The sequence below is a fragment of the Nicotiana tomentosiformis genome, chromosome 9, assembly GCF_000390325.3.
Source record: "Nicotiana tomentosiformis chromosome 9, ASM39032v3, whole genome shotgun sequence".
Classification (NCBI taxonomy): domain Eukaryota; kingdom Viridiplantae; phylum Streptophyta; class Magnoliopsida; order Solanales; family Solanaceae; genus Nicotiana; species Nicotiana tomentosiformis.
The window spans coordinates 110076926-110096247 of NC_090820.1; the positions used below are offsets into that span (position 1 = coordinate 110076926).

Sequence of the window (19322 nt, forward strand, 5' to 3'; positions counted from 1 at the left end):
ATCCAAACAAGAGCTAAGGTGTTTAAATAAAAAATTATGACACTTTAGGTGTTTAATTATATATTCAGCCAAAAAATATGTACCTGAGTCTCATTAAAAGGGGACAATCTGAAAAAATTTAACTTAAAAAAAGGGAGCCAATCTGATTGAATAGTAAAAATCATATTCTATGACGAATAATATATTTCTTCCCTTAGCTGCAAAACACACCTACTTCATCGGCTCAGTGCTACTACGCCCTTTCTCCTCTGTTAAAAATCGCCTTCTCAAGCAGCCCAAGTCTCTTTCCTACAGACCCATTTGGCTAAACTCGTAAAATTCTCTTTCACTATCTCTCTTGATTTTGCAAATTTATGCTTATAACTTTGTATAGTACTGTAAATTACATTCAGATAGCACTTATTGTGGCCTAATTAAGTTTTTTGCAAGTTTTCATTTTGCAGAAATGTGTTATCTTAAATTTGTGCATATTTTGTTTCATATGGTACAAAGATTGGATTAATACTCTGATAAGTATTACTCCCTCGGTCTGAATTTATGTGACGATGTTTGACCGGCCACCAAATTAGAAATAAGACTTTTGAAACTTGTGATCTAAAATAAGTCATAAAGATGTGTGTGGCTAGAAATAATCTCATTTAGGGTAATTTGAGAAGTTTAAAGTTAAATTATTTTTAAATATATAATTGGATCATTCTTTTCTGGGACAAACTAGATAAGAAAGTATGTCACATTTGTACAGTACTGTAAATTACATTCAGATAGAACTTATTGAGGCCTAATTAAGTTTTTTTTTTGCAAGTTTTCATTTTGCAGAAATGTGTTATCTTGATTTTGTGCATATTTGTTTCATATGGTACAGAGATTGGATTTGTACTCTGATAAGTATTACTCCCTCGATCTGAATTTATTTGGCGATGTTTGACTGGGTATGGAGTTAATGAGAGAAATAGGAGTTTTGAAATTTGTGATCTAAAAACATTTATAGACGTGTGGCTATACATTTTCTCATTAAAAGTAAATTGAAAGGGTTAAAGTTAAATTGAATTCAAAATATATAATTGGGTCATTTTTTATGGGGACAAACTAGGAAAGAAAGTATGTCACATTTTATGTGAGGGAGTAAAAAAGATAAAAACTTAATCTGTTTTATTAAAAAAGATAAAAACTTAATCTGTTCTGTTAGTTTACAGATATGTATAGTGTAGTCTTTTCCCACATTGGAAGAGTAATATCTCCTTGTAGTGTATAGCTATAAATAAGGACCTTTTGCATTGTATTTATCATTCAATAATCAATAACATATTTTCTCCCGTGCCTTCTCACATGGTATCAGAGCATTAGTGAGAAAAGATCGATGTGCGTCATTCCAACGTTAATCGGGAAGAAAGAACTTAGTCATCGTGCAATTTTTCTGGTGACCTAAGGCTTGTCTAAGTGAAAGTCACTTTCTGTCGGTGTTGTGCTAAAACCAACACTACCACGAGGTAGATCACCCTCCGACGACCAACACCTGGAATTTTATCCGACAGAAAAGACGCCATGCTCCTCCACGCGCCGGCAACAACAACTTTTCCAGCGAGGGTTCCGGCCACTTTCCGGTCATTTTTTCGCGAAGCTTCTTCAGGACAGCGTGCTCTCCTCAAAATTCCAAGCTTACCCATCTAATTCAAATCAAATTCCGACCACTTTTATATTTTTCCGGCATGAACAGTGAGCTTTCGGCCATTGTTTGAAAACATTTCTTCAGGACAGCTTGCTCGCAAAGGAATTACGAGTCTATCCATCCTGGTTTCGACAAATTCCGACAACTTTGGAATTTTCCGGTGTGAACAGTGTTTCCGGCACAGAACAATGTTCTGTTTTCCTGCTGTAAACAGTGTTTTTCAAGCTATTTCTTCAGTTTTCTCACAGGAGTTACTTATTTCCACTATTTCAAGTTAACCCTACTACTACAAATTATAGCGACATGGGAACCGATGCTTAATAGTCGGATGGTTTCTTTAGCAAAGTATATTGAGTTCTTTCAGTATAAAGCATGTAAGCAGACATCTTCTGAGATAGCTTCTGTTGTTCAAACAGGTAATAGCATGACTTGTTTCTCCCAATCTTCATCCTCTGAGTCTTGGGTCATTGATTCAGGTGCATCAGATCATATTTCTGGTAACACTCTTTTCACTACTATTTTGTATTCTCAATCTCTTCCAAAAGTCACAATGGCCAATGGGTCTCAAACCATGGCAACTGCAATAGGTCAAGTAAGCCCACTTCCTTCCTTACCTTTAGATTCAGTCCTTTATGTTCCCAATAGTCCTTTTAATCTCATAGCTGTTAGTCGCTTAGCCAAATCACTTAAATGCGCTGTTTTATTTCTTGATGACTATATTTTTATACAGGAACGCAGTACGGGGCGGATCATTGGTACCAGGCGTAAATCAAACGGACTTTATTACCTTATCCTTGCTAAATCTCATGGACTCACATCTTGTCTTCCTTTTACAACTTGTTTTGTTACTGATTCACCAGATTTATTACATAAACGGTTGGGACATCCCAGTTTGTCAAAACATCAGAAAATGGTATATGGTTTATCTCACTTGTCAGCTCTAAAGTGTGAGTCATGTCAGCTCGGTAAGCATACCCGCTCCCATTTCCCTCGGCGTCTTGATAATCGAGCAGAGTCACCTTTTACTTTAGTCCATTCAGATGTTTGGTGTCCTAGTCTGTCAGTTCCACCTTGGGATTCCGCTACTTTGTCAGTTTCATTGATGATTATTCCAGGTGCACTTGGATATTTTTGATAAAAAATCGATCTGAGCTGTTTTCTATTTTCCAGACCTTCCACGCTGAAATTCAAAATCAATTTGGGGTTTCTATTCGCACATTTCGTAGTGATAATGCCCGAGAGTATTTGTCTTCTCCATTTCAGCAGTTTATGAAATCTCATGGGATTATTCATCAAACATCTTGTTGAAAGAAAGAATAGACATCTTATTGAAACTGTTCGTACCCTACTCATACAATCTCATGCTCCGTTGCGTTTTTGGGGATGCTGTTCTTACATCTTGCTATCTTATTAATCGTATGCCATCTTCAGCTATCCAGAACCAAGTTCCATTCCCTATCATGTTTCCCCACTTACCTTTGTTGTCTCATCTGCCCCGTATCTTTGGAAGCACTTGTTTTGTCCATTACCTTACTCCAGGAACATATAAGTTAGCTCCTCGTGCTCTTAAGTGCGTATTTCTGGGTTTCTCGAGAACACAAAAGGGGTATCGATGCTACTCTCCTGACCTCCAGCGGTACCTTATGTCCGCTGATGTTACCTTCTTTGAAACCCAATCATACTTCACAGGTTCAGGTCATCACTTAGATATTTCTGAGGTACTACCAGTTTCATCTTTTGGAGATTCAGTCACTCCAGCTTCACCACCTATAGCTTCAGTTGCAGCTCCACCACCTATAGCTCCAGTTCCACCACCTACAGCTCCGGTTGTAGCTCCACCACTTATAGCTCCAGTTCCTCCACATAATCCAGTTCAACCTTCTGCAGCTCCACCACTCTTGACTTATCATCGTCGTCCACATCCAGCATCATGCCCAGGTGATTCACGCCCCGCATCAGATTCTGCACCTACTGCGGACTTGTCTCCTCTTAGTCAACCAATTGCACTCCGCAAAGGTGTACGATCCATAATTAATCCTAATCCCCACTATGTCGGTTTAAGTTATCATCGTCTGTCGTCACCTCATTATGCTTTTATATCTTCTTTGTCCACTGTTTCTATCCCTAAGTCTATAGGCGGGGCACTATCTCATCCAGGATGGCGACATGCTATGATTGACGAAATATCTGCTTTACATGCCAGTGACACTTGGGAGCTTGTTCCTCTTCCTGTAGGTAAGTCTACTGTTGGTTGTCGTTGGGTTTATGCAGTCAAAGTCGGCCCGGATGGCCAGGTTGATCGGCTTAAGGCTTGTCTTGTTGCAAAAGGATATACTTGATTATAGTGATACTTTCTCTTCCGTGGCTAAAGTAGCATCTGTTCGTCTCTTTTTGTCCATGGTTGCTGTACGTCATTGGCCTCTTTATCAGTTAGACATTAAGAATGCTTTTCTCCACGGTAACCTTGAGGAAGAAGTTTATATGGAGCAACCACCTGATTTTGTTGCTCAGGGGGAGTTTAATGGTTGTGTGTGCAGATTGCGCATGTCACTATATGGTTTTAAACAGTCCCCTCGAGCTTGGTTTGGTAAGTTCAGCATAATTATTCAGGAGTTTGACATGACTCGTAGTGAGGTTGATCACTCTGTGCTTTATCGGTATTCTGCTCCTAATCTGTGTATTTATCTAGTGGTTTATGTTGATGATATTGTTATTTACTGGTAATGATCAGGATGGTATTTCTCTTTCAGCACTTTCAGACTAAGGATCTGGGCAGATTGAAGTATTTTTTAGGTATTGAGGTCGCTCAGTCTAGCTCAGGTATTGTTATTTCACAACGGAAGTATGCTTTAGACATTCTTGAGGAGACTGAAATGATGAGTTGCAGACCTATTGACTCTCCTATGGATCTGAATGCTAAGCTTCTGCCCGGACAGAGGGAGCCTCTTAGAGACCCTACGAGATATAGGAGGTTGGTTGGCAAATTGAATTACCTCACAGTGACTAGACCTGACATTTCTTTTTCGGTGAGTGTTGTCAGTCAGTTTATGGATTCTCCCTGCGATAGTCACTGGGATGCAGTTGTTCGCATTCTTCGGTATATAAAGTCAGCTCCAGGCAAAGGATTACTATTCGAGGATCGAGGCCATGAGCAGATTGTTGGGTACACATATGCTGATCGGGCAGGATCACCTTTTGATAGACGTTCTACGTCTGGATATTGTGTTCTAGTAGGAGGTAATTTGGTCTCGTGGAAGAGTAAGAAACAGAATGTAGTTGCTCGATCTAGCGCCGAAGCCGGATATCGGGCCATGGCTATGGCGACGTGTGAGTTAGTTTGGGTCAAGCAGTTGCTCAAGGAGTTAAAGTTCGGAGAAATTAGCAAGATGGAACTAGTGTGTGATAACCAAGCTGTTCTTCATATTGCGTCAAATCCGGTATTCCATGAGAGGACTAAATACATTGAGATCGACTGTCACTTTGTCAGAGAAAAAATACTTTCAGGAGATATTGTTACTAAGTTTGTAAAGTCGAATGATCAACTAGCAGATATTTTCACTAAGTCTTTTTCTGGTTCTCGTATTAGTTACATGTGTAACAAGCTCGGTACATATGATGTGTATGCACCGGCTTGAGGGGGAGTGTTAGTTTACAGATATGTATAGTGTAGTCTTGTCCCACATTGGAAGAGGAGTAATATCTCCTTGTAGTGTTTTACTATAAATAGGGACCTCTTGTATTATATTTATCATTCAATAATCAATAACATATTTTCTCCCATGCCTTCTCACATTTTCTATTAAAAAAACACTTTATCTGTTCTAGTATGACATTTACAATTGACCATTTTGTTTATATGACTTAATTAAGAAGTTTATATTGATGCTTGTCAGTGAGGATACATATAGTTGAACACAACTTGTTTGGAAATAAAGCGTAGTTGTTATATATTGATGTTGGTCTTTCGAAATCAAATACAACTATTCATTGACCTTAGCATATTGTAGGTGTTTGTTTTTAAGAATTTTTTCTTTTCAAAATATGCATGGGCGAGTATATTGGGTATGTTGTTGTTGTAATATGCATAGGGAGTATTTGCTAAATGTCCCATCCAAGAAGGAAATCACAGCAATGAAATTTCGAGCAAGTGTTGATTCTTGTAAGCTGCTTCTGAAGATCTTAGTTTAACTTGAAGCAAGTTGTACATTAGCCAAAAAAGGATACAAAAAAAGAGAGTGAAAAAGGAAGTTCCATTTATCCAATGCAGAGTGGGAAAAGAAGATTCACTTCATGTGGTATTTAGTTATTTGTTTGACTTTCTTTAGACACCAATGGCCAGTGGCAGAGTCAGGAATTTTACCAAGTGGATATTCAAAAAATTCTAACCTGCGACCTAAGGCAATTTTTGAACTACATTCTCTTATGTCAAGGGGATTCAAAAATATATATATATATGTATATGTATAAATGAACAAATTGTTTTTACCCTATTTGCATTGTACAAATTATCAATGTTGAACCCCCTTTCTTGGCTGTGGCTCTGCCACTGTCGATGACGGGTCTCAAAACTTGCCCCGTTTTTGGTCATTTGAACTTTCATTAATCCAACTTCAGATACTTGTTTGTTTGTTTCATAGTCAGTTACCCAATATTTTTCATGACAATATGTAAACTTTTAGGATGAGAAAATGTACACTCTCTTCTTCTTTATGTATCAACGGTGGGGATGGGTGAAGAGGGGGTCTATTATTTCATATTTGTTTTCTTGATTGGAAACTAAATGTTCCTTGATTAGTGAAATTTCTATATTGAATGGTCCCTTTTTTATGTTAATTTCTAGACGAAGTTTCTCAGTTTTCTCCACAATGAATAATGTAAGAGCCGGCTCCCCGAAAGAATTTCCTCTGGGGTTGGATGCAAGTACTGAGGAAGAATACTCTTCTCAATCTAGTTTGCTCCAAGATTTCACTAGCATCCCCACCATTGATAAGGCATGGACTTTCACATCTGATGGTGGTATGGTTTCTTTAATTCTTCATTCGCTTAATTTGGTAGATAAAAAACAGGTGTAGTTCTAGTTAAATTCTTGCATTCCCACTTAATATATTGCTTTATTCTTTAACTGCTGCTAGATCGTAACCATTTTTTTTTGTTACTTTTCACTGCACAAGAAGGTTCCCAGGGTATGTTCTCGATAAGCCAACCGAATCTCCTAGCCAACAAAAAGAGAAGATACATATTATCTTGTCATATTTCAAAAGAAAGTACAAATGGTGTGGACTTTCTATGGGCTGCATTTCCTATTGAGATGTCCAATGTTTCTCTGATGATCCCATCACCTTCAGGTTCAAAGCTTCTTGTAGTTCGAAATCCTGAAAATGATTCTCCGACCAAGTTTGAAATTTGGGGTCAATCTCTGGTGGAAAAGGAATTTTTGGTTCCTGCCTCTGTCCATGGCTCCGTATATTCAGACGGATGGTAAGTTATTATATGAACACATAACTTTACTTACTTCACTTCCCGATTCACATACGCAGTGTGCATTAATATTTGATAATGCAGGTTTGAGGGAATATCATGGAACAACGATGAAACTCTTATTGCTTATGTCGCTGAGGAACCGGCTCCCTCGAAGCCTACATTTACTACTTTTGGTTATAAGAAAGAGAATTCTACAGATAAAGAATGTGGTAAGTGGAAAGGTCAAGGGGACTGGGAAGAGGAGTGGGGGGAAACCTATGCTGGAAAAAGACAACCTGCTCTCTTCATCATCAATGTCAACAGGTCTGTTTATTTATTATATTGCTCATATATAAGGGCAGCCGGTGCACTAGCTCCCGCTATGCGCAGGGTCAGGTGAAGGGTCAGACCACATTGGGTCTTATCGTACACAGCCTTACCTTGTATTTCTGCAAGAGGCTATTTCCACAGTTTGAACCAATGACCTCTTGGTCACACGGCGACAACTTTTTCTGTTGCCCCAAAGCTTCCCTTCAGTTTTGATGTTTTTAGATAGCAATTCTAATTATGAATTTGTGCAGTGGAGAAGTACGTCCTGTTGAAGGAATCGGGAAGTCACTGAGTGTCGGACAAGTTGTATGGGCTCCATCCACTGAAGGATTGCAACAATATCTAGTTTTTGTTGGGTGGCCTTCAGATACTAGAAAGTTGGGCATAAAATATTGCTATAACAGGCCTTGTGCCTTATATGCTGTTAGAGCTCCATTTTCAAAGTCAGACATCCATCAATCTGGGTAATTACTTGTTAGTTGCTAGAAAAGAAAATGTTATGGATTAAAATCTTCTTCTATATGAATGTATAAAGGGGACTTAGCTAGTGGAGAATTCCTTTATATTTGGTATATGCTATTTTACTAATTTCGATTGACATTTTCTCACTTTCAGAACTCATGCAGCTGACAATGTATCTCCAATTAAGCTGACACAAAGCTTAAGTAGTGCTTACTTTCCTCGTTTCAGGTTTGTCTTGAATTACTGGCCTGGCCAACCCCCTTCCCCCTCCCCACGCTCCCCAGAATAAAAAGGAGAAAAATAAGCACCCAAGGGCATGGCCTAGTGGTCAATGACGTGGGATGGGAACCATGAGGTCTTAGGTTCAACTCCCAGCCGAGGCAAAAACACTAGGTAATTTCTTTCATTATGTCCAAGCATTGGTAGACAGAGCTATCTGATACCTATGCTAGTGGGAGGTAGCACATACCCTGGGGAATTAGTCGAGGTGCGCGCAAGTTGGTCCAAACACCACGGGTAAAAAAAGAAAAAGAAAAAAATATAATGTAGAAAAACATGAAGAGCAGAGGTGTAGATGAATTTCTGAAATTGGTGGAGACATCTCCTTGTTCCCTTGATTTTCTCCTTTAGATAACAATCGTTAAGACATCAGTAGGTTCCATGTAAGGAGTCTTGCAGCTTCCTCATGTTATTTAACAGCTGCAGGTATTTTGCTTGATAAAATGGAACTAATTAATCTTTTCAATAAATTTTCCAGTCCAGATGGAAAATTGCTTCTGTTTTTGTCCGCTAGAAGTTCAGTAGATTCTTGGGCACATTCTGCAACTGGTTCACTTCATAGAATTGATTGGTCATTCAATGGAAAGCCAACTCCAGATGCTAAAATTATTGATGTGGTACACTCACTTTTTGTGATTTTGATTACTTGCATCAGCACTTTGAAGCCAGTCATTGTTAGCCATTTTAAGTAGTATTATTATATTTGATTCCGAGCTTTATCCTACTGCAGGTTCCTGTTGTGATGTGTCCTGAAGATGGCTGCTTCCCTGGCCTTTACTGCTATAGTGTTCCTAGTAGACCTTGGATTTCTGATGGATATACTATGATCTTATCTTCTATCTGGGGCAGCGCACAAGTAATAATTTCAGTAAATGTGATAAGGTAACCTAATATTTTGTTATTCAATGTGAATGGCATCACGACATGCTTTGAATTCTTTTTCTGTATCAACAAGTTTATAGTAGTGAAATGCGTCTTTGTCAAAAATGATAGTGGAAATGTATCACGCATTAGCCTTGGAGACTCTAGCTTCTCTTGGAATGTGCTCGCACTAGATGGTGACAACATCATAGCTGGTAAGAGTCGGTGTTTATACTTCAATTTATACTGGTTCCTGTAATAGTAGTCCTATTAATCAAAGAGTCTATCATTTTTTTGGGGTTAAAGTCTGTAGTAGTCCCGTTGATGTTCCTGCAATCAAGTACGGGTCCTTTGTCCGTAAGGCATCCGCAGAGGCCTCATGGAGTTGGTTAGATGTTTCAAGCCCCATATCTAGATGCTCTGAAAAGGTCAGTATGTTTCTCTTTATTTTTTTTTCTTTATTTATTTATTTATTTATTGTTTCATCTAGTCTGTTCTGTTAGGTATGTACTAGTTAGGAAGGCTTTTCTGAAATTAAAATGTCCCCAATAATTCTCACAGGTAACATCTCTGCTGTCTTCACGCCAATTTAGTATTATGAGGATTCCTGTCAGGGATATCTCCGAGAACCTTACTAAAGGTAATATAACTCATCGTAGTCTTCACTAAAGACTTGCTTACACGTGGACGTGTGATATTTTAAGTATTTAGGATGGGTTTATGTATAATGATATGGAGACCAACTTCTTGATGGGTTTATCATTTATGTATAACCTTATGCTGCGCTGTTTCTCTGAAATAGATTGAGTACTTTAAGTTATATGCTCCTGGTGATGATTTGATATTCAGAAATTCAAACTCCGATAGTGGAGTGTGTCTCAAAAAATCAAGAATATATTTGTTTCCTGGCATAGTGTCTAAAAATATTTTTTTTAGTGTTTGCACAGATAGCTTCTAGCTCACCTTTTGAGGAACTTGTCAGCGTAAAGTTTTGATTAATTTAATTTATTCCTGCAACCGTTTAATTAATATTCCAGCGTCCATGTAGTTGATAATTTGTTTTCTATGATAATGATCTGAAAATAGGACATAGTTATTGCATAATGTGCTACGGAAGCGGATCTATTGTTCAAAGACATGTTTCCTGCATTAATAACATTACACTTAATAGTATATGGGCTACAGCTCCCTTGTCTGCTTTCTCTACAACACAATTCCTTTTATCTACCAAAAAGAAAAAAGAAATCTTAGACCTGATTACTATTTGAACCTACGTAATATGAACTATGGTTATATTAATCAAATTCTTGCACTGAAGCACATGAACTCCTAGTTGATGGTTAAACCAGCATAATATTGCTTTAAACACAGATTTAGAAGCTCCAGGAAAAGAAGAGACAGTGTACTATGCAGACGAGGTTTTAATTGTTATTCCAATTGCACTAAAATCAAAACATCATATGCGTAGTACAATTATTCTTGTAATTCCCTTAATTCTCTTTTAATTCCAATTTCATTTTGTTTTTTTGTTTGTGTAGTTTATTATTATACAAATATATTACCTTCTGAAAAAAGAAAAAAAATCAAAATACCGTATGCATAGTACAATTACACTATAAGATATGTCAATAAACTAATATTATGGCCAGCATCTAGTATAACAAAATGAAAGGAGATAGAAGCTTAGAGTCATGACCTGGGGCTACATAGCATGATGTCTGCTATGCTTTAATTTCCTAGTTTTAATTGTCAGAATCAGCAGATGAGTTCTAGAATAAAAACAAGATTGAATTTTTGGTGAATATTTGGGCATGAAAGCTATTAAAAAATCTATCAAAATAAGTTTTGGATATTCTAATTTATGGAGTGAGTTGTAATTTAAAATCGTGGCTCAAGGCTGTATAACTGTGCTATTTCTACTTTAATCTTCAATGAGTTTTATTCATGTAGGTGCCGGCAAACCGTATGAGGCTATCTTTGTATCCTCTAAGTCTCAGAGCCGCAATGTGTGCGATCCGCTGATTGTAGTCCTTCACGGGGGTCCTCATTCTGTTTCATTGTCAAGCTTTTCGACCTCCTTAGCTTTCCTTTCCTCGCTTGGTTATAGCTTGTTGATTGTAAATTACAGGTAAGCAACATAACTGACTTCTTTCTTCATGCTTCTGTTAATTCAAATGGTTGCTGAAATTCGTGATCACTCCGACTGTGAAATACTAGTAACGTATATGAGATGCTAGACTAATATTATAGGTCGCGAGATATCCCTTCCTTTTGTAATTTTTTTATTTGGACATCCGTGTATTTATTCTTTTAGATGTATGGTGACATGCAAAATGTAATGTATGTGAGATGCTAGACTAATTGTATAGGGCGTGAAACTTTTGATGATATCCCCTTTGCAACTTTTTATTAAGACATCTGTGTATTTAGTTCTTTTAGATTTAAGGTGACATGCAAATAAAATACATAAACAAACAGCTCTTACTCACACCCCTTACTCCATGGAAATTTGTGCAAATGCCAAAATTTCCTGCAGATGGGGGAAAGTGAATATCATTTTGACTATATTGAAAAAATGATATTCAATATAAATTTCAGCTCGAAAAAAAAATTATTCTCTTTCCCAACTTATATATTAGCTAGCTTCAACCTACTTTCTTGGTTTTATTCAATGTCAATGAATTTATTCAAGAGATGCTGGAAATTTAAAATTCACATTTTAGTTAGCTACCAGTAAATAACTGATCAAAGAAATTTCTGCTGGTAAAGAATCAAGTGGAATGATGAAAATGGCAATCTCAAAATTTGTTTGGTTGAGATTGACACAGTATAATATAAAAGAGATCTAAACTTGAGGCCATATTTAAATTGGTGATTCTGGTCTAAACAAATTTCAATCTTAGCAACATTCTAAAATGAAGAAGAAAGTTTAATGGATTTTTTTTTAATTGTAAATAAGGGATATATAATCTATGGAGATACCAAGTGATTAGGAAATGATATCCCAAAAAACCAATTCTCTTTTACATAATTTATATTGTTTGAAGAGCTCACAGATTAGCCAGTAAATGATGAACTTACAACGACCTTACAGAATCCTCTCATTTGCCTCTGTTCCCGGGAACAAAACACTAGTAGAAGAATATATTTACAATTATAAATAGAACTCATGGATTTTTTTAAATGGAGATTGTTTATCAATACACTAGATATCAACAAATTATCTATCAGTGCTTCTTTCATCTTTTCTTTAGCTGCGAGTTTATCGGAAACAACCTCTCTGCCCGTCCAGGGTAGGGGTAAGGATGCGTACATCCTACCCTCCCCATACCCCAACTGTGGGAATACATTGGGTTGTTGTAGTAGACTGATGCCAATCCAGATTCTTAGATTAATCAGAATCAAAATGAATGAAGTGAACCCAAAATCTAGGTTGAGTTGGCTCCTAGATGGTCACTTGACATTAGGGACAATTGCTCCCCTTTTGCAGTTTTGGGGGCATGTAAACAACAGCAACAACAACCCAGTGTAATCATACAAGTGGGGTATGGGGAGGATAGTGAGAACGCAAATCTTACCCCTATCCCGAGAGGTAGAGGCTGTTTCCGAAAGACCCTCGCTCAAGAAGACGAATAGAGACAATAAATCAGTACCATCAACAGGAATCACAGAAATAATAGTAGCAACATAAGGACCAGAAAATAGATGAAAAGCAATAACAATAACAAGTAGATAAGGCCCGGTACTAGGAAAAAACGGAAGAATAGTATGAACACATCATTAACCACTAGCAGTCTAAGACAAAACCTTATCTGACTAGTCTCTCACCCGGAACAATGCAGAAAAATGCTCAACTGCCTTCTAATCTACAACCCTAATACTCGACCTCCACACCTTGCTATCAAGGGCCATGTCCTCGAAAATCTGAAGCCACACCATGTTCTGCCTGTTCACCTCTCCCCAATACTTCTTAGGCCGCCCTCTACCTCTTCTCGTACCAGCCATAGCCAACCGCTCACACCTCCTTACCGGGGCTTATGGGATTTTCCTCCGCACGTGCCTGAACCATTTGAGCCTCGCTTCCCACATCTTGTCATCCATAGGAGCCACCCCCACCTTCTCCCGAATATTTTCATTCCTAATCTTATCCATCCTAGTGTGCCCTCACATCCACCTCAACATCCTCAGTTTTGCTACTTTCATCTTCTGGATATGTGAGTTCTTAACTGGCCAACACTCTGCCCCATACAACATGGTTGGTCTAACCACCGCTCTATAAAACTTACCTTTGAGCATCGGTGGCATTTTCTTGTCGTATATGACTCCAGATGCTAACCTCCATTTCATCCACCCTATCCTTATACGGTGTGCAATATACTCGCCGATCTCCCCATCCCCCTGGATAACCAACCCAAGGTACTTGAAACTGTCTGTCTTGGGGATGACCTGTGATCCAAGCCTAACGTCCATGCCCGCTTCACTCGACTCGGCGCTGAACTTGCACTCGAGGTATTTTGTCTTCGTGCTGCTCAACTTGAAACCCTTAGATTCATGTGTCTGTCTCCAAACTTGCATCCTCTCGTTAACGCCGCATCGCGTCTCATCAATCAGAACTATGTCATCAGCGTATAACATACACCATGGCACCTCCCCTTGAATATGGTGTGTCCGTGCATCCATCACCATGGCAAATAAGAACGGGCTTAGCGCAGATCCTTGGTGCAATCCCATAACAACCGGAAAATGCTCTGAGTCACCTCCCACAGTCCTAACCCGAGTTTTAGCTCCATCATACATGTCTTTAATCGCTCTGATGTAAGCGACTGGCACACCTTTTGCCTCCAGGCATCTCCAAAGGGCTTTCCTGGGCACCTTGTCCAAAAGGCATATCATGTTCATTGAAGTCCGCATGTACTCCAGATAAGTCCTTTTTTTCTTTCCCCAAAAGGGATACCTTTTGTCTAAATTCATTGTCCATTCCAATGTTTGTCTTTCTTGAATCCTTTTTGGTCTAACTCTGTTCTGAAGCTAAGACAAAGAAGGGATAGTAAGACTGATTTACAGGGTTCTTGTTTGATACAAGCTAATATGCAAAAAAGGCACCCAGCCTAGGCAGGGGCATTAAGTCGACCCCGACTGGCCATGGCGGCCGATGCTTCGAAATCAAAAACTCTTGGAAGGAGGAAATCAAATTGAAAGCGCCTACAAGAGCAAAATGAAGTTGAAAAGGTAAAGTCCCAAGTGGCTAACCGTCTTGGCAAAGTTTGAAAAGCCAAAGGTTCCCCAATGCTCTAAAGTTAAAATTGGAAGAAAGAAGTCAAAGGCCTACAAAGTCAAAATAAAGTTGGAAAAGGTTAAGTCCCACGTGATCGACTATCATGGCAAAGTTTGGAAAAACCAAAGGTTCTCCGAGGCCAGAAATGCAATCAGTATTTAGGAAACTAGCAGTTGCAGGTGAAATTATCATCAAAGAAGCCGGGCAAGATCAAGCTACTGAAACACTCAAGGCCGCAAAACCAACCACCGTTTCAAACTAACAATTGTTTTTTGTATGAAAAACAGGAACCAGGTGCAACCCAAAAGCAACCTTGCAAGAAGCAGGTGCAACCATAAAAAAAAGAAGAAAAAAAAGAAGGAAAAAATAGAGGGGAGGGATTTGAGAGAAATGTTTTTGCTTCTTCTACGCTAAGGGAATTTCTATTCGTGTCATTCTTTCTTCGTCTTTCTTTCGAAAAAACCAGCAGCTTCACCACCCAAAAACCACCAGCCCTTGACCACTTTTGAGCCATCATTAACCCCCCCAAAACCGTCCCGAACAGCAGTGAAAACGCAGCTGAAACAGGCCCAAAAAAAACAGCTGCGAAAATCACCTAAAACCAGTCCTCTTTTCGCATAAAAAAAAATAGCTCCAAAAATTGAGTTTGTCAGGGTCGAGGTCGCCGACTTGGCTTGTGGTTTGAGGCGCATTTTAGTCCATATCTTGTCATCAGTTTTCTCGTGTTTTTGCTCCTTTCAAATCATCACTGTATAAAGCTTTGGGATAAAAAATGTTGGATTATAATGAAGAAAGCTTCTCGCTATAAGGTTCAGTTTTCTTTTCTCTCCACTGTTGTATATTTTGTTTGCTTGTTTTTCTGTGTTGCTCGATGATTAAACACATGATATTTTGCTCGGTTAATGTCCTTTTACTGTATTTTGATCTCCATTAGTGTTCATCTATAGTTGACTCTTTGTAGTTTTGGTTGTTCGTTAGTTTGGATTAAGAGAACATTCAAGTAAGCTTTAAATCATGTTTAATGGATGTTGATTTTGAAACTTGATTTCATTTTAACAATATTTCGTAAATCATGCCTTAGCATTTTTCCATGTTTTGTACGTCCGTATTTGGTTCTTTTATTATTTACATTATTTAGGTATTTTGTAAAATGGAATGCTAGTAATTTATTAAGTTATTATGACTTTTAATAAGCTCTAAAGAATAAATGCTCTCTTAATGATAATAATAGTTGTATCATACTATTTCTTCCACAAAATCTCCTATCCATAATTCACAACCTTGCAATAATCTCAAATTTAGGAGTTGAACAACTCACTCGCTAATATGCTTTTAGGCGCGATTAGTAATAAATCATCGTGACTATGGGTACGGTTCCTGCGTCATGGTCACGATACATAAATCCCTACTCAGGTGCGCGTTTCACGCAACTTGACCTCATTTCAAACAATAATAAAATCAATATGTTGTAGATCGCGGGTGCGTTTCACGTGACGCGATTCGCAATATGTACAAAAAAACAACGAGTGCGCGACATCGCAACTTGTTCAAATAAATTCCATAAATACTAAAAGCGGTTAAATAAATAATTAAAAGCGGTTAGAAAGTAAAAATGTACAATTGATTTTGAACATGTAATAAATCAGATAATTATGTCAATTTTTAATAGTTGAGCGACCGTGCTAAAACCACAGAACTCGGGAGTGCCTCACACCTTCTCCCGGGTTAACAGAATTCCTTATCCGGTCTTCTGTGTTCGCGGACCATAAATAAGAGTTAATTTTCTTGATTTGGGATTTTAAAATAAACCGGTGACTTGGGACACCATAACAATTATTCCAAGTGACGACTCTGATTAATTAAATAATCTCATTTCGATTAATGTCACTTTAATTGAAAAAACTCCCTATCCCCTCGGAAAAAAGGAAGTGTGACACCCTTATAGTTATTGCAACTCTGGATATCACCTTTGTTCTTGTACAACGGTACCACCGTACTCCATCTCCACTCGTTAGGCATCCTCTTCGTCCTGAAAATAACATTAAACAGCACAGTCAGCCATCTCTACCCACACACTTCCAAAATTCTACCGGAATTTCGTTTGGCCCGGTTGCTCTGCCCTTTCTCATCTTACGCATAGCCCCCACGACCTCCTCAAAAGAAGATTTTGGGGCATGTAAACATCGAAAGAAAACCTTGAGGGGGCATTGTTTAAGGCAAAATAACCCTTCAATTGCTTTGTAGAGTGGCCTTTCCTTTGTTAATTTCTGGTTTAAACTGTAGTATCAATTGCTCGTCGTAGTGAAACTATCTAGAATTATTAGTAAAGCTAACTTCTGAGGGTAGCAATGGAGCGGTAATTGCTGGTCTCTTGCTTAAGGCATTTCAAGCAGAAAAGTTCATATTTTTTTGTTCTCTGAATATCTTTTTTTTTTTTTTGGGTAAGCGGCAATAAATGCCTTAATTAAGCACTTTTTGTTTTGTCACTCCTCTCAGAGGCTCCTTGGGGTTTGGCGAGGAAGCAGTACAATCTCTTCCTGGTAAAATTGGATCACAGGTACTTGTTTGCCATCTATTCATTCTCTTAACTTAAAGGTTTCATGGAATAGAATTGCTCCTTTTTTCATAATAATTTTATTAAGGATTTGGAACCTAAGAGTTTCTTCCTCTTTTTTCCTTTATCTTCAGGATGTTAATGATGTGCTTGCTGCTATAGATAATGTCATTGAAAAGGGACTTGCAGATCCGTCTAAAATAGCCGTGCTGGGCGGTTCTCACGGTGGATTTTTGACAACTCACTTGATTGGCCAGGTCTATCAATTTCCTAAGATGCCATTGTCTTTATGTTTTCTTATGTACCCATTTTTCTGAACTTATGATCCTCATTAGCTTTGTTCAACAAACATTTGTGCTCTTTATAAAGGGAAGCTGGACAAGCTTGTCTTTTTAAAATTTAAAGAAGAATTAACCTAAATAGCCGCCCACCCAACCGCGTAAACCAAAAATAGCCGTGGATGTATAATATATGTATAATCCATGTATAATGTGTATAACCTTGTATAATCAGTGTACAATCTATGTATACCGGCTAGGAAAAGTAAACTGTGAATCCGGCCGGCTATTTGTGTAAAAATCCCAAAATGACTATTTCTTGACTGTTCTGCTACTATTTCTGCAGGCACCAGATAAGTTTGCAGCAGCAGTTGCGAGGAACCCTGTTTGCAACCTTGCTTTGATGGTTGGTACATCTGATATACCTGATTGGTGCTATGCCGAGACATTTGGAGATGAGGGAAAATCAAGCTTTACAGAGGCTACTTCAGTTGAACACCTTGAATCCTTTTACAGAAAATCACCAATTTCACACGTCTCCAAGGTGTGATCTGTTACATCTGGGTTCGACAGTCTTCAGTGTTAAACTATTTGTGTTTCTATCAGTTCTCTAGAAAGTATTTTTTCGGAATGCATTTCCAACATCGATGTGCTTACAAATTTGTAGGTCAGAACTCCTACACTTGTCCTGTTAGGTGCAAAGGACCTCCGTGTACCAATGTCTACTGGGTTGCAAGTGAGCTTTCTTATCATCTTTCAAGTTACTTGTTTATTCATTGAACATAAGTTTTCATTGATATGAGCAAGGTTGTAGTTATGAAAGTCCATCGATATTCTATATCATCTTTCCTAGTTGCACCTTTTGTTGGTTGCATATCTTGGTTCATTTTTAACATGACATCTAGGGTATGGGAACATTTGTAATTTATGTATGTCCATCGTCTATTTCATTTTCCTTTTGATTCTCTTTGAACAACTATGAGCCGATCCATAATATGATCAAATCTTTGTGGAATCTAGTTGCTGGCTTATTTTTAAGGCAAGCTACAAACTTCTTGCTGATAAAATGTCGTAAAAGGATATCCGTTGAGTGCCTATCATCTGTGGACCAAAAAATTCATAGTGCCGATACCCAATCAGCAATATGACTCAGTGAACCACGTAAATCTGTGAGATGAAAGCGAGTTACTTTGTTGTTTATAAGCTAGTTAAGCTATTGTGGTCTAACGGCTGTGATGTCTGTTGCAACACAATGACTAATGGCTTTTTAAGTTTTGGTTTTATTTCCATACAATGTATAACTCAAGAAAGTGTATGCTTTTTTCGCTCTTATTACGTGCAGTATGCACGAGCGTTGAAGGAGAAAGGAGTGGAGGTTAAAGTCATTGTGTTCCCTGAGGACACTCATGCAATTGATAGGTAAAGTGGTCTTATGTCCATCAAATTGCAGTATCTGGTACTTGAGTTTCATATTTTGAACTTGCGTTTACATCTCTTTTGCAGACCACAATCTGACTTTGAAAGCTTTTTAAACATTGGAGTCTGGTTTAAGAAGTACTGCAAATAGATGGATTCTATTCATGTCTTAACCGAGACTTTCGACATGCATTCCTGCTGATATTGTCATAAGAGCAGAGGGGCATGGTATTTAAGTGGGGAGAAGAGCAGAAGGGGCGAGCCCATTATTCATCAAGTTTTGAACTACGCCTTCTCTAAGATTTCTCGGGTATCATAAAAGGAAAATTTTGAATCGTTCATTGGAAAATGGATGAGATGTTTTTAGAAAATCAAAAACTTGCTCTTTTTTATTTAATGACAATGGAAATACATATATTATACACATCGGCTAGCGAATGCAATTAGTTTCAGCTGACCGGATAATTTTGTATTTTACCCTAAAGAGAATGAGTAATAATTTGTTTCCTCCACTTCTTTAACCCCTTGCACCAATTGCCATTTTTTTAGACAGAGTTCATAATGATGTCATGCTTGGCTTTGTCAGTCGGGAGAAGCAAATCTTGATTAAAGCTTCTTAGAAATTTTTGTTGTAATATTTACTGGTTTACTGTATAAATTATAAAAGTGAATGGGTGCTTAGTAAAGAAAAAATATACTATTTGTGTTTAAAATCAAAACATCGTTATGACAATGTCTTCC

The 19322-nt window shown here is 38.0% G+C and overlaps 1 protein-coding gene across 5 annotated transcripts; it reads left to right on the forward strand.

The window, feature by feature from the left end:
* The first annotated feature begins 150 nt into the window (after positions 1-150).
* On the forward strand, positions 151-19093 carry LOC104121104 (acylamino-acid-releasing enzyme-like). Of its 5 annotated transcripts, none has more exons than XM_070185881.1 (18): positions 153-312; positions 6507-6682; positions 6838-7144; positions 7229-7522; positions 7708-7920; positions 8072-8146; positions 8676-8814; positions 8928-9079; positions 9191-9273; positions 9365-9486; positions 9620-9698; positions 11009-11186; positions 16830-16890; positions 17022-17144; positions 17512-17709; positions 17833-17901; positions 18508-18584; positions 18669-19093. In XM_070185881.1, exons 1-18 carry the CDS (start codon positions 170-172, stop codon positions 18730-18732), a joined length of 2553 nt encoding a protein of 850 aa, XP_070041982.1. In that variant the 5' UTR covers positions 153-169; the 3' UTR covers positions 18733-19093. The 5 variants fall into 5 exon arrangements, 4 of the variants coding, with proteins under 4 accessions (XP_070041982.1, XP_070041984.1, XP_070041983.1 ...); XM_070185883.1 differs by having other exon boundaries at positions 7229-7450; XM_070185882.1 differs by having other exon boundaries at positions 6841-7144.
* Positions 19094-19322: the final 229 nt, after the last annotated feature.

What these genes read in the sequence shown, in the direction of transcription:
- LOC104121104 (XM_070185881.1), top strand. Translation starts at nt 170, where the DNA reads ATGACGAATAATATATTTCTTCCCTTAGCTGCAAAACACACCTACTTC. An exon ending in ATGCTAAAATTATTGATGTG is followed by an intron (nt 8,815 to 8,927) that starts GTACACTCACTT and finishes ATCCTACTGCAG; the next exon opens with GTTCCTGTTGTGATGTGTCC. An exon ending in CAATGTCTACTGGGTTGCAA is followed by an intron (nt 17,902 to 18,507) that starts GTGAGCTTTCTT and finishes TATTACGTGCAG; the next exon opens with TATGCACGAGCGTTGAAGGA.